Raw genomic sequence first — 13,507 nt, forward strand, 5'->3', positions numbered from 1 at the left:
ACACGAGAATGAACATCATTGGTTCTTGCTGAAGCTCAAACGTGATGCGTAAGACGAGAATGAACCTCATTGGTGCTTGCTGAAGCTCAAACATGATGCGTAACACGAGAATGAACCTCATTGGTTCTTGCTGAAGCTCAAACGTGCTGCGTAACACGAGAATGAACCTCATTGGTGCTTGCTGAAGCTCAAACGTGATGCGTAACACGAGAATGAACCTCATTGGTGCTTGTTGAAGCTCAAACGTGATGCGTAAGATGAGAATGAACCTCATTGGTGCTTGCTGAAGCTCAAACATGATGCGTAACACGAGAATGAACCTCATTGGTTCTTGCTGAAGCTCAAACGTGATGCGTAACACGAGAATGAACCTCATTGGTGCTTGCTAAAGCTCAAACATGATGCGTAACACGAGAATGAACCTCATTGGTTCTTGCTGAAGCTCAAACGTGATGCGTAACACGAGAATGAACCTCATTGGTGCTTGCTGAAGCTCAAACGTGATGCGTAACACGAGAATGAACCTCATTGGTGCTTGCTAAAGCTCAAACATGATGCGTAACACGAGAATGAACCTCATTGGTTCTTGCTGAAGCTCAAACGTGATGCGTAACACGAGAATGAACCTCATTGGTGCTTGCTGAAGCTCAAACGTGATGCGTAACACGAGAATGAACCTCATTGGTGCTTGCTAAAGCTCAAACATGATGCGTAACACGAGAATGAACCTCATTGGTGCTTGCTAAAGCTCAAACATGATGCGTAACACGAGAATGAACCTCATTGGTGCTTGCTGAAGCTCAAAAGTGTTGCGTAACACGAGAATGAACCTCATTGGTTCTTGCTGAAGCTCAAACGTGTTGCGTAACTAGGCATGTGCCGCTATCAAATTTTCATGTTGCGATTAATTGCTGAAGTTTTTATCACGGTATACGGTATTATCACAATATTGAAATAAGTTGCAAAAAAAGTGTTGTCATACTAGTCTATAACAGGTTTAATAACTTTCTTATAACAAAAGAACCAAACATTTAAATACAATAAAGCAATACACAAAAATGTATAAAGTAAACAAATATTTAAAACCGAATAAGTGCAAAAGATTTATAAAGAACAATAGGTAACACTTTACAATAATGTCTCACCAGTTAATGCATTAACATTAACAAAGAACGAATAGCTACATTATAACAGAAGTTATTCTTCTTTGATAATGTTAGTTTTAAAAAAAGCAACTGGTAGTGTAAGCTCAGGTCCATTAAATAATACAGTTACAACTTTTGATTTTAATAATGTGTTCTTAAATGCTGAAATGTACATTTAACTAAGATGAATAAATGCTTTAGAAGTATTTTTCATTGTCAGTTTGTTAATGAGTGAACTAATGTTAAATAATAGAGCCTTTATTGTAAATTGTGAGACTGAACAACAGTCAGAACATATTCAAACAATATCTAGGGCATGTCATTTAGTCCAGATTAAAATATAAAATGTTTAAGTTTGAAAATGAATAGCCTTAAGTCTTTAAGTATTAAGTATTAGGTTTTGTTTACAAGGGTTACCGGGGAAACAGCTGCATTTCTGCTGTTCCGTCAGCGCCCTCTGCTGTCAAAGAGTGAATGTGCACTTCAGCGCATGTCCGTCACTCGTTCCGCCATGTGCTCGGCTCGTTGGGTTTTGTTTACATCAGTGCGCATTCCTCTTTGACGTGTTATTCATTTTAAACGGTTGATGGGTAAAGTATTCTTAAAATGCATTCTAAAAATCGGAATAATTCGTAATAAATAATTATTCACGGTATTTTGAAGTGCCCACGATAACAATATTGTGCATGTTCATTATTGCGGTATATTGTATTACCGTTTACCGGCACATGTCTATGCGTAACACGAGAATGAACCTCATTGGTGCTTGCTGAAGCTCAAAGTGATGCGTAACACGAGAATGAACCTCATTGGTGCTTGCTGAAGCTCAAACATGATGCGTTACACGAGAATGAACCTCATTGGTGCTTGCTGAAGATCAAACATGATGCGTAACACGAGAATGAACCTCATTGGTGCTTGCTGAAGCTCAAACATGATGCGTTACATGAGAATGAACCTCATTGGTGCTTGCTGAAGCTCAAACATGAGGCGTAACACGAGAATGAACCTCATTGGTGCTTGCTGAAGCTCAAACATGAGGCGTAACACGAGAATGAACCTCATTGGTGCTTGCTGAAGATCAAACATGATGCGTAACACGAGAATGAACCTCATTGGTTCTTGCTGAAGCTCAAATGTGATGCGTAACACAAGAATGAACCTCATTGGTTCTTGCTGAAGCTGATGTGTGAGTTGATGAATATTTATATGTAAATAAAAGCCTAAATTAAATCTGTTCATCATATAAAGTGATTGTGTCGCTTCAGAAAATTCTGACTAAACCACTCAATTCATATGAATTAGTTATGAATTCATATTAGAATGAATACGTTCTCTTTAACACTTTTTGAAGCGTCAAAGTGTTAATTGTGTAGCTGTCAATGGAGGGATCTCTCAGATTTAAAATATCTTTATTTGTGTTCCGGAGATGAACGAAAGTCTTACGGGTTTGGATCGGCATGAGGGTGAATAAATGATGACAGAATTCTACATTTTTGAGTGAACTAACCTTTTAAAATGTAAAGACACAGTTAAAGCTGAAGCTCCTGAGTTTGTTTTTTTTCTTTCTGAATGAATGAACAACTAATCTCCCAAACCGAGAATTACCAAGAGTCCCACACAGGGGTTGGGTAAACACTCTGGGTCAATCCTTTACCGGACACACACGGTGAGGAAAATCAGCTTTCTGGAAAATGTCTTTAAAATGTATTTAATGTGCACTATAAACTACTTTTTAGCACAGTATTTGTTTACACTTTTTTATTAATCAGCTGCATGTAGGAAGTAAATTTAAGCTATACTTCATTCAAATAAAAAGCCACTTGGGACATCAATTCTGTCAGTATATTTCCCCCCCCAAAAAAGTTCCTACTGACAAAATGATGTTTATAAAACCATTCAAAGCTTTTCCAATGAATAATAAGAGGAACTAAATGTGTACTTACGTTCCGAGCACCTCCATGACTTCAAACACATCCTGGATGTTATCCGTGCTCTTTTTCCAATCAAAGTCGCCCTCCTTTCGCCCCATTTCTGTGTGAGCTTCGACAGGGATTTCTGAAGAGGATAAAAAAGAGAAACCTCTTTATAAAGTGACCAACAAAGACCTACGCCTGTGATCTGTGACGATCTGCTATGAGAGTGAGCACTAAATCAAAGATGAACCTTTATTTGCAGCCAAAATAATCCCTAATAGTCCAGGAGCCATGAGGCCTGATTCCTAATATAAATCCAGTTAGAATTCCAAATCAAAAACGTCTTTGCATCCTTTAGGGTTCAAAGTGCAAAGCAGAAACCAGCTCAAGTCTCATTTTTCAGCAACTGACGGACAGTGGACGGCTTCACTCTTGACAGGATGTGAGATCATCTAAAAGCCTGTTTTAGTGTGTCACGGACCTGCGCTGAACTCTTTACAAATTCCACAGCTCCTCATTGGCTGTCCTATAGCTTTAAGACGGTTGTCAGAAAACACTAATCAGGTTTTGGCTGGTCGGTGTACAGACAGGTATATATGTGCGTCTTAATACTAGGAGTTTAGGTGACTTATGAGATTCTTTAGTGGTTCTTTTTTTGCGGTTTCTGTGAAATATCTATAAATAAATCTGGGTCTATTTTAACTGGAATATCTCTTGAGTTGCATCCATGCACTGAAGGTGGATCCCCCCCCCCTAAACTAGACCTTTAATCTGTGCAAACCCAACACAAAACTGTCCACAATGATTGGATGTATTTGATAAAAAGTCATCATCTTCAACAAAACACATCAATATGTGACCCTGGACCACAAAACCAGTCGCTCGGGTGGCATTTTGTATGGGTCAAAATGATGGATTTTTCTTTTATGTCAAAAATCATTAGGATATTAAGTAAAGATCCTGTTCCATGAAGATATTTTGTTAATTTCCTACTGTAAATATATCAAAAATGTATAATTAGTAGTCATATGCCTTGCTAAGGACTTCCTTTGGTCAACTTTAAAGGCGATTTTCTCAATATTTAGATATTTTTTGTACTCTGCCAAATATTGCAATAATTGGAAAATATATACCATCCTATCCTAACAAACCATACATCAATCTTATTTATTCAGCTTTCAGATGATGAATAAATCTTTTTTTTTTTTTTTTTTTAAATGGACCCTTATGGCTGGTTTTGTGGTCCAGGGTCACACAGTCCAATTGCTTATTTTCCAAGTCTGTTGTGTTTTTATTCCAAGGTTTCTTCATAATAGGTGTTTACTTAAACACATGCAATCCAATACTATAGACTTCTCTGGAATTAGCAGTACTGAGTTCTGTGAAGTTCTGGTCAGTCCCGCTCTCATTCCACTTATGTAAAGACTATAAGGTTAAGGTTAAGGTTAAAGACTCTGATCTTCTGAGTTTAAAAACAATTAAGACAATTCACTCCCTGAGTTCATGAGGTCACTTGCCATTTATAAGTTTAGTAGCTGTAAATATCACTAATTTGCCACTAAGAGTGTCGTTAAGTACAATGAGGTGCAAAAACTCCATGGAATGGAGTAATTTATAGACTATTAGTAGACCACTAATAGACAAATTAGGTAACAAGGAATATCCAATTAAGAGACAAGAATGGACAGGTCTCAAAAAACACCATGGTTGCATCATTATCATCAATGTCATAACATATACACACACACACACACACACACACACACACACACACACACACACATACATATATATACTAGGGATGTCAAAAGATTAATCGCGATTAATCGCATCCAAAATAAAAGTTTGTGTTTACATAATATATGTGTGTGTACTCTGTTAATTATTATTTATATGTAAATACACACACAAGCATGTATATATTTAAGAAAAAAATATTATTTTTATATATAAAACATTTATATTTATATATATTATAGATTATATAAATGTATATGCAGTATATACATGCAAATATTTCTTAAATATATACATGAATGTGTGTGTATTTACATATAAATAATAATTAACAGAGTACACACACATATATTATGTAAACACAAACTTTTATTTTGGATGCGATTAATCGTGATTAATCTTTTGACAGCCCTAATATACACACATATACATATATATATATATATATATATATATATATATATATATATATATATATATATATATATATATATATATATATATATATATATATATATATACACACACACATATACACACATACACAATGGCTGATACCATTAACCGATAATTCTTTATATTTCAAAGCCGATAACCGATATTGGCCGCTAAATCTAAATCCAAATTTATATATAATTTTTGATTACAAAAACAAGTCTCACCATTAAAAGCCATGGCCCAAGCACACAATTATAATGTTCTCATTATAATTTTATGTAGCTTATATGACAGACTTGCACTGCACATGTTGCACTTGAAGTGCACTGAAGTGATTTCAATCATATTTCAATCAATTCAAAACTATCATGGCAAAACGTGCGCATCAGCTGAAGGAAATAATACATTATTTATCGACTTTAATGTAACGGCCAAATTTTCTTATCGTGCCGATAACATTAAAAATATATATTTATATAAATTATATATATATATGATTAAAGCATACATTAAGGTATATGAACATCACCATATACGTTAAACTACAAGTTCATAAAAAGACATTCTTGACTTATAAAATAAATCCCATATATATATATATATATATATATATATATATATATATATATATATATATATATATATATATATATATATATATATATATATATATATATTAATAAATACAACTACAAACATTTAAATGAAGATAATAAAATAAAGATTTAAAATATTAAATGCATTTCTATTAATTAATTAATAATGCAATCAAATGCATATTCATTAAAATAATTATAATAAATGCAAAATTTAACAAATGTGTAAAATAAAAATATTTCTGGACTTTTTTCTAAAGGTTATACAGATCCACTCCCAATCACAGTATAGGCTACTCGCAATTAATTTTAGTATATCACATATTTAAATGCATCTTGCAATGCACAACACTGCAAGATAATCAATGCCAAGATGTTGCATACACTTGCAGTTTGTCTTTGCTCACACAAGAACATTCTGCACATGTCAGGCTTTGTCTTTCCTCTGCAAGCTCCTTTAATGTACAGAGAGTCACTGCTGAGCCCACGAGACCAGCATAAACATGCATCTCAGCAGCATGGGTCATTAAATACATGTCCCGTTCAGTAACTGACGATCATTACTTACATCGCGCCATTCAAAGTCTTAATCTAATCTGAACATGAACAAACCCAGCGTGCACCTTCAAACCACACGATCCATTAATCATCTTTCACCATGCATGCATGAGCAGAGGTGATTCTTTTACAAAGAGCCCGTTTTTGGACCTTACCTTCAGGTCTGTAACAACTCCAGCAGGATTTTTGTCTTTTGCAGACACGACCGAGGCTCAAGCGAGGACAGCAGTGACAAACAATGAGAAGCGAGGAGAGGGGATGCTGCGCAGATCTCATTTGCGACGCGTCCGAAAATGCAAAGACGCACATTCACGTGCAATTACTACAAAAATCTTTCATATGCACCATCATCGGTGTGTACGGGATGAAAACGAGCGTTTCAATTTTTATGCAAATCACTTAGTCAGAAGTTGATTTCTTCAATCAATTGTTGCGCGCGCCCAAGCTATAAAATAGTCCATTGAAGTACGAAAAAAAAAAACACTTTACATTACAATGCCCATGTATTGCGTAGCCTACAATTATAATGGATTATAATAAATAAAAAATAGTTGCACATTTACATGAACACTGTAATTTAAAGTGTGACCTGTTTATGCAGCAGTCTGGTCTCGTCTGTGAATGGGACCCGTCCTTTGACTTACCTAGAGAGGTAAGTGCGCAACAGATGCCCCGCTCTGACTCTCCTGCCAAAAGCCTGCTTCAGTCTGGACAGATTAATCCCGCCGAGAGGAGCACAAATAACCAACAGGTTGGAGATTACAGGAGCTGTCACTGAAGGAGGAGCGGCCAGCGAGGCGGATTCTCAAGGTCCTTGTAATGACTGTCTACATGTGATGTCACCATACAAACACACACACACACACACACACACACACACACACACACACACACACACACACACACACACACACACACACACACCGCGCTCGCAAACTTGCATTATGAATAAGGTTTTTCAATTGCCTTTTCAATACCAATATATCTAGAGAGCAAGTGGTCAATGGGGCATCATGTAGGCCTACACAAAATTGCTTAATGTAAATAAAGACTAACTTTTTAAAATGGCGTTCGGGGGGTAATAGGGGAGAGCGGGGCACAACCTAACGCTTTTTGACTTTTTTCAGTTTGTGTAAATCCACTTGGGATTCAGAGTATTTATTTTTTCCCACATGAATTGCACACATGTCTAGTACAATTATGTGCTTTTGTTTCATTAATACAGTGTACACTTTTTTCTTGATTTACCCCGAAAGAATGGAAGTGAAATGTGACAACATGCATGAAAAAGTCTCAACTTTAAAATGTTGTCTTTTTTAAGAAATGTAAACCACAAATAGCGTTTTGTGGCTCTTTAGTGATCGCTGTAGCGTCTAAGCTCTCTTCCTTCTAGTTCATTGATAAGCATAAAATTAACATGAATGAACACTAAAAGCAATGTTGATTAAACCGCGGAAAGACGTCAATAGGCTACACACCGTTTTTCCAAGTTCAAGTCCACCTACGGTAATCTACCGAACCGGCAGATTCGGCAATGTGATTGGTCAGATCGCCTGTCAATCAAACTCGCGATGAAGGGTGAGTTCCGCGGATTTAAAGTTTATGGTACGCCCATCTCGGGAATTTTTATTTGGGTATCACACCTATTTCCAAACTTCCCAGTGGTAAACACGACATCAGATGGCGTTCATGTGAATTTTTTACGTAGGAAACTTGCATTTACGATAATTCCGATATCACGTTAAGGCAGCATAAGTCCCGCCTATTAAATAAAAGAGAAATCACCAACTTTGGTAAAGTCATTGCTTATGACTTCACATGCGCATTGACTGCTTCAGCTTGAAAAATGCATTTTCTTTTCTTTTTTTTGTCATGATTTGAGCATTTAGAAACCAAATTTATGAGATCGTTATTGTCAGATTTCATTCAAATATGAAATTTAATCGTAAACAGTTTTGGAGAATTTGATGTTTCCCCATTCAAAGAGATGGTAGCTGTACTTGCATACTTGCAAGAGGCGTTTCAAAGGGACTTTGCCATTAAAACATGGCAGAAATGACATTAAAAACATTATCTGACAATAAACCAAGCTTGATTTTTGTAGTTTCAGAAAATGAGAGTCCCACGCCACAATGCCATGGCATTGCTATATGGTTGCTAAGGTGTTCTGAGTGGTATTCAGCACATTGCCATAAGTGGCTGCTTAAATGGCACAAGTCTGCACTGTAAAAAAAAATCCCCATTAATAAATTACGGTAAAAAACCGGCAGCTGTGGTTGCCAGAACTTTACTGTAAAAAATACGGCAGTAACGTTTTAGGTTTTACGGGACAGCACCATATAATTTAAAGGTTTATATTGTAATAATTACTTTTAAAAAAAACGTTTATTTTACAGTTCAAAACCATATAATATAAAGTTTTATATTGTAATAATTACATATACACTATAAAAAATGTACGGTAAAAACCCTATTTCATTAACTGAAATAATGTTAAACTGCACCTATGATACTGACAAGCACCAATCACAGTAGTGATGGGAGTCACATGATGAATCAAAGCTCATCACAAGCAGCTTTTAAGAGGACAATGCTATATAGAAGGTGCACAGTCATTCACACAAACACTAAACACCATCATGGCAACACACATGAAATTTTAAAAATGCAATAAACATTACTTTAACAACATTAGATGTAACAAAACCCTAATGTACACAATTGATTAGAACAAACGAAGAGGAAACAGTTATTTCAACTAAAAAACATCAAATGTGAAGTGTCACGCAGGGAATTCTGGGAATGTCAATTTATGTTTTTTCACTGTAAATTACACAATGACTTGTTCTTTTTCACTTCCAAAAACGTAACGGTATTTTACTGTAAATTAAATGTAAGGTTAGTCACCGTATATAGTACGGAAACTTTCTGTTAACCAATTAACTGTTTTTCACCGTAACATTTTTACAGTCTTTTACCGTTAAAATCACAATGATTTTTTACAGTGTGGTCTCTCTGTTCAACACCACCACATGAAATTCAAGTCTTAAAAGAACGTGAACTGCAGCATGATTCAGTCAAGGTAAACGTCTTGTATCCAACCTACAACCACTGGCAAAAACAACAACAAACAAAAAACTTATATTTAGATAACCATATTACACAGGCATTACACATATTTGTGAGTGATAGCAATGGTAAAACATGTCCGCACCAGAATCAAAAGAAAAAGAACCATTAAAGTGTTTTTAGTTTTCGTTTTTCACTATGGCATCAATTGTATGATCATTAAGCACACAAAGTCTTACATTCTTAATTCTTAAAGTTAAACACATTACAGTTTAAGTAATATCATTATTTCTTCCATTACAGCGAGAATAAGATGTATTATTTATTTATGCGTAATGATAATTGGTAAAGAAAACATCCATAATTGTCAAATTTTTCTTGTCATTTTGGTGTGAAATATGGCCTGATGCTCTTGTCAGGTGAGATCCATGAGATTGACCCGGTCATCATAAAACAGTTATTTGTAAAGCAAGATAATGTATGTCTTCCTGCACAATAACATTTACCATGAGGCAGAGTTCATGTACGTGTCTCACAGTGTGTTTATGGGATTACTGATGGTTTTAGCAAAGGCACACTGTCTTTTTGAATCACACATTCACTATGAAGCCACTGTAAAGACATTAAAATGAAAAGGGCTGCATCAGAGCGTACGGTGAGCTCAAGGAGAGATTACTGCATGCGACCAATTGGGCCAGTCAGGATAATCTCACAGTGTGACACTTCCTTCTTTAATAGGCTTGAGTAAATCCCAAACGGGAATTTTACTTCTCTTATTACTGGACATTAAAGACCACTGTCTGCAATAAAAATATTCGCTGGCAGATTTTTTTTGTTTACTTTTCGTTTTTACATTTGGAAAAATACTATATATAAAAACTAGATTTAATAGTTCACTGGCTGTCAAGTTTGGACATACCTACTGATTTTTATTTTTGGAAAGACAAACATTACATCAGTCCATATTCCACGCCAAAATTACAAGAAAATTTTGTTTTTCTTTATGACAATTATGCATGTTTCCTTCTCCAATTCTCATTATCTTTATACAAAAATAAATAATATTAGAAAATAATAAATTCATGCAAAGAATTATTAAACTGTAATATATAATATATATTTATTAAACTGTTATATATATATTAATAAAATGTATATTTGTTTATACACACACACACACACATACAATATACATATATATATACATACACACACACACACACACACATATATACATATATATATATATATATATATATATATATATATATATATATATATATATATATATATATATATATATATATATATATATATATATATATATATATATATATATATATATATATATATATATATATATATAATGTATATGTATGTATGTATATACACACACACAAAAAAATATACATTTTATTAATATATATAATCAAATATACATTTTATTAATATCAAAATATAGCCATGCGTAAAAATAAAATAGTAATATTTTCTATACATTGTTATTAAAAATCTATATTTTGAATCTAGATTAAATACATACTGATTATTTATTTTAATTGACTTGAAATGTAATCAAAACTATTACATTTTAATAGTTTTAGCTTTAATGTTTTTTTTAAACAAATTCTATACATTTTAAAATTTCTCAAATTTAATTGTAAAAATGTTTAATAAGCAAATTCATATGTATGCACAATTATTTGTCAACAAATCTATTTGTCGAACACAATTTCAGGCATTTAAGCAAAAGCCTTTTTGTTGCAACCACATAAAATAGCCTACAAATTCTCTCAAATGCATCCAAACTTCTGCCTGGCATAGAAGATCATTTAGAGGTTTCTTCAGTCTTACCTTTGTGATGCTGTTTTCTGTTGACCAGCGCTTTGTGTTGCTTGATGAAGTATGATGGCATCGCTGGCAAAACTCTGTCCAAACGTTACGCTCTCAGGACCGGTGGAAGTCTGACTTATTTGCGCGATGTTGTCGAATGTATCCTGGGAGGGATGATGAACCTGGGCAGGCAGTTCTCTCATTAAAACACTCTGTGTACGGTGTTGCCATGGTGGGGAAAGGAAACATGGGAGATAACCGGACATGAAGATCTCTAGATAGTTCCATTTCAGGGAGGGTAATATGCGTAAATGGGAATACGAATGTGGAGATGAGGAACCCGTTTCCACCTTAGAGGCTTCACAGAGGATGCGCTTCACTTTCAGCAAATCTCTCACACCAGTGCAGGGTAAATGAACTGAAAATACAAAGAACATACACAAACATTTGTGATAAAGTCATTTCACAGATTGACTAACCATACACTGCCAGAATTCTTTCTGCATCATTGGAAACTGTTATCCTCCCTGTTTGGTTAGCCATGATTTTTCTTGTTTTTGTGCGAGTTACATCAATGCCACGCGTTATATTAAAGGGGCCCTGTTATGCTTTTTCACTTTTAGTGTAATGTTGCTGTTTGAGCATAAACCAGATCTGCTTAAAGTCACAGGGAGATATTTAATTTAACATTATCCACTTTTGAAGAACTACAACGAACGGCTTGTTTGGACTACAATGGGTTTTTTTTTTTCGTGGCTTTGTGAAGTCACAATGTTACTCATTTAAATAATTCCCGTTCACAGAATACGCAAAAAGGAGACGAGGCCTGGTTGAGCTGCACTAGAGAAGATTAAGAGTGTCGTTGTTTTTTCCACCCCAGATAAAGTTTGTCCTAAGGCGGATGAACTTAGAGTGGTTAAAATTTATTTTAATTCAAACCTCACATTTTAATTTTAATTTTGAAGTGAACTAATCCTTTAAGACTTTTTGATGAGCAGAAAGTAATTTAATGAATCCTCGCTGAAGAGAAGTAACAACCTCTTTAAGAAAGTTAACACCAACTTTTGAACAGTATAGTGTATATGGACCCAGAAGTGTATTCTCAGACTTTTGGGCCCAACTGGTGGTACTGTCAATCACATGAGATGGGGTGACTTGTGCAAGTCCAACAAGTAACAGTCTTCTCATTCTGAGCACTTTAAATGGTTCTGCTGGACCTCTGTGGGTCTCTTATCAGGTATATTATTCAATTACTCACTTATATGTGACCACAACTAGATTTGAATCTCTTTTGGAATGATCGTTTAGTTCCTGGATTTCTTCCTGTTTTCCTTTGGCAGTAGTTCAGTCGTATTTGCCGAACTACTGCAAATCTCGCCTGCCAGCGCATCAGTCACTCTGCCAAGTCAAACAGCCTATAAATGGCTAAATGTGTCCACAGCACAGCAGGACTCAGAGTGAAGGTCTTCAAAATGCTTGTTATTAATGTCATTATATGAATAGAACAACTGATTTACATAACAATTGAGTTACATAATGGAGAAGAGGTAACTAAATATGGAATATCCAGTATTCTACACTCTAAAAAATGGTGCTATATGGCACTAAAAGGGGTTCTTGGCTCGTAATCATATAGGGGAACCACTTTTGGTGCTATATAGCAGGGGTTTTCAAACTGTGGTCCGGGGACCCCCAGGGGTCCTCCAGAAGGTTCTAAGGGGTCCCCAGAAAATTTCAGAGAATAAAAAGACACAGCAAAAATGGACCGAACATTCTAACTGTTTCATTTCTAAATGTTTCTTGCTGTATACATACCAGAATTACATATGTTTCCTTTATCTCGCTCACTGGGTTGTAAAGCAGTATTCTTAACACAGTACGTACGCTGCTTACATACATTTATAGTGAAAGATGCTTATAAAAAATAAAAAAAACAATATTGAAAATGTTCTTCTTCAGGTTTATACATCCAACATTAATATCCAATTTCAGTTGGGAAACAATATGTTGTATTATTAAATGTCACACTTACTATTTATCTAACAGTTTAAATGTTTTTCATACATAAAAATAGATGAATTTTAGGAAGGGGGTCCCTCATAAAGGGTCATCATATTTGGGGGTCCTTGGCAACATAAAGTTTGAAAACCCCCTGCTATATAGCACCATTTCTTAACAGGTTCTGTATATGATAGCAGTGCTATAGCACCTAGGC

General features: G+C 34.9%; 1 protein-coding gene across 10 annotated transcripts in view; it reads right to left on the bottom strand.

Annotated features, from left to right (window-relative positions):
- Positions 1-11,458, bottom strand: part of camk1gb (calcium/calmodulin-dependent protein kinase IGb) — a 34,546-nt gene extending 23,088 nt beyond the window's left edge. For 2 of the 10 annotated variants that reach the window (XM_079803514.1, XM_079803516.1), the window contains exons 1-2: positions 6,546-7,103; positions 3,092-3,203 (exon numbers count right to left, since the gene is read on the bottom strand). In XM_079803514.1, the coding sequence (XP_079659640.1) occupies positions 3,092-3,203; positions 6,546-6,699 (266 nt within the window). In that variant the 5' untranslated portion in view covers positions 6,700-7,103. Of the gene's footprint in view, positions 1-3,091; positions 3,204-3,311; positions 3,675-6,545; positions 7,341-11,313 lie in introns of those variants that run through there. The other 8 variants (XM_079803518.1, XM_079803520.1, XM_079803521.1 and 5 more) reach the window with 8 other exon arrangements.
- Between the last annotated feature and the right edge of the window lie 2,049 nt (positions 11,459-13,507).

This window comes from Gobio gobio, assembly GCF_949357685.1.
Source record: "Gobio gobio genome assembly, chromosome: 21".
Classification (NCBI taxonomy): Eukaryota; Metazoa; Chordata; class Actinopteri; order Cypriniformes; family Gobionidae; genus Gobio; species Gobio gobio.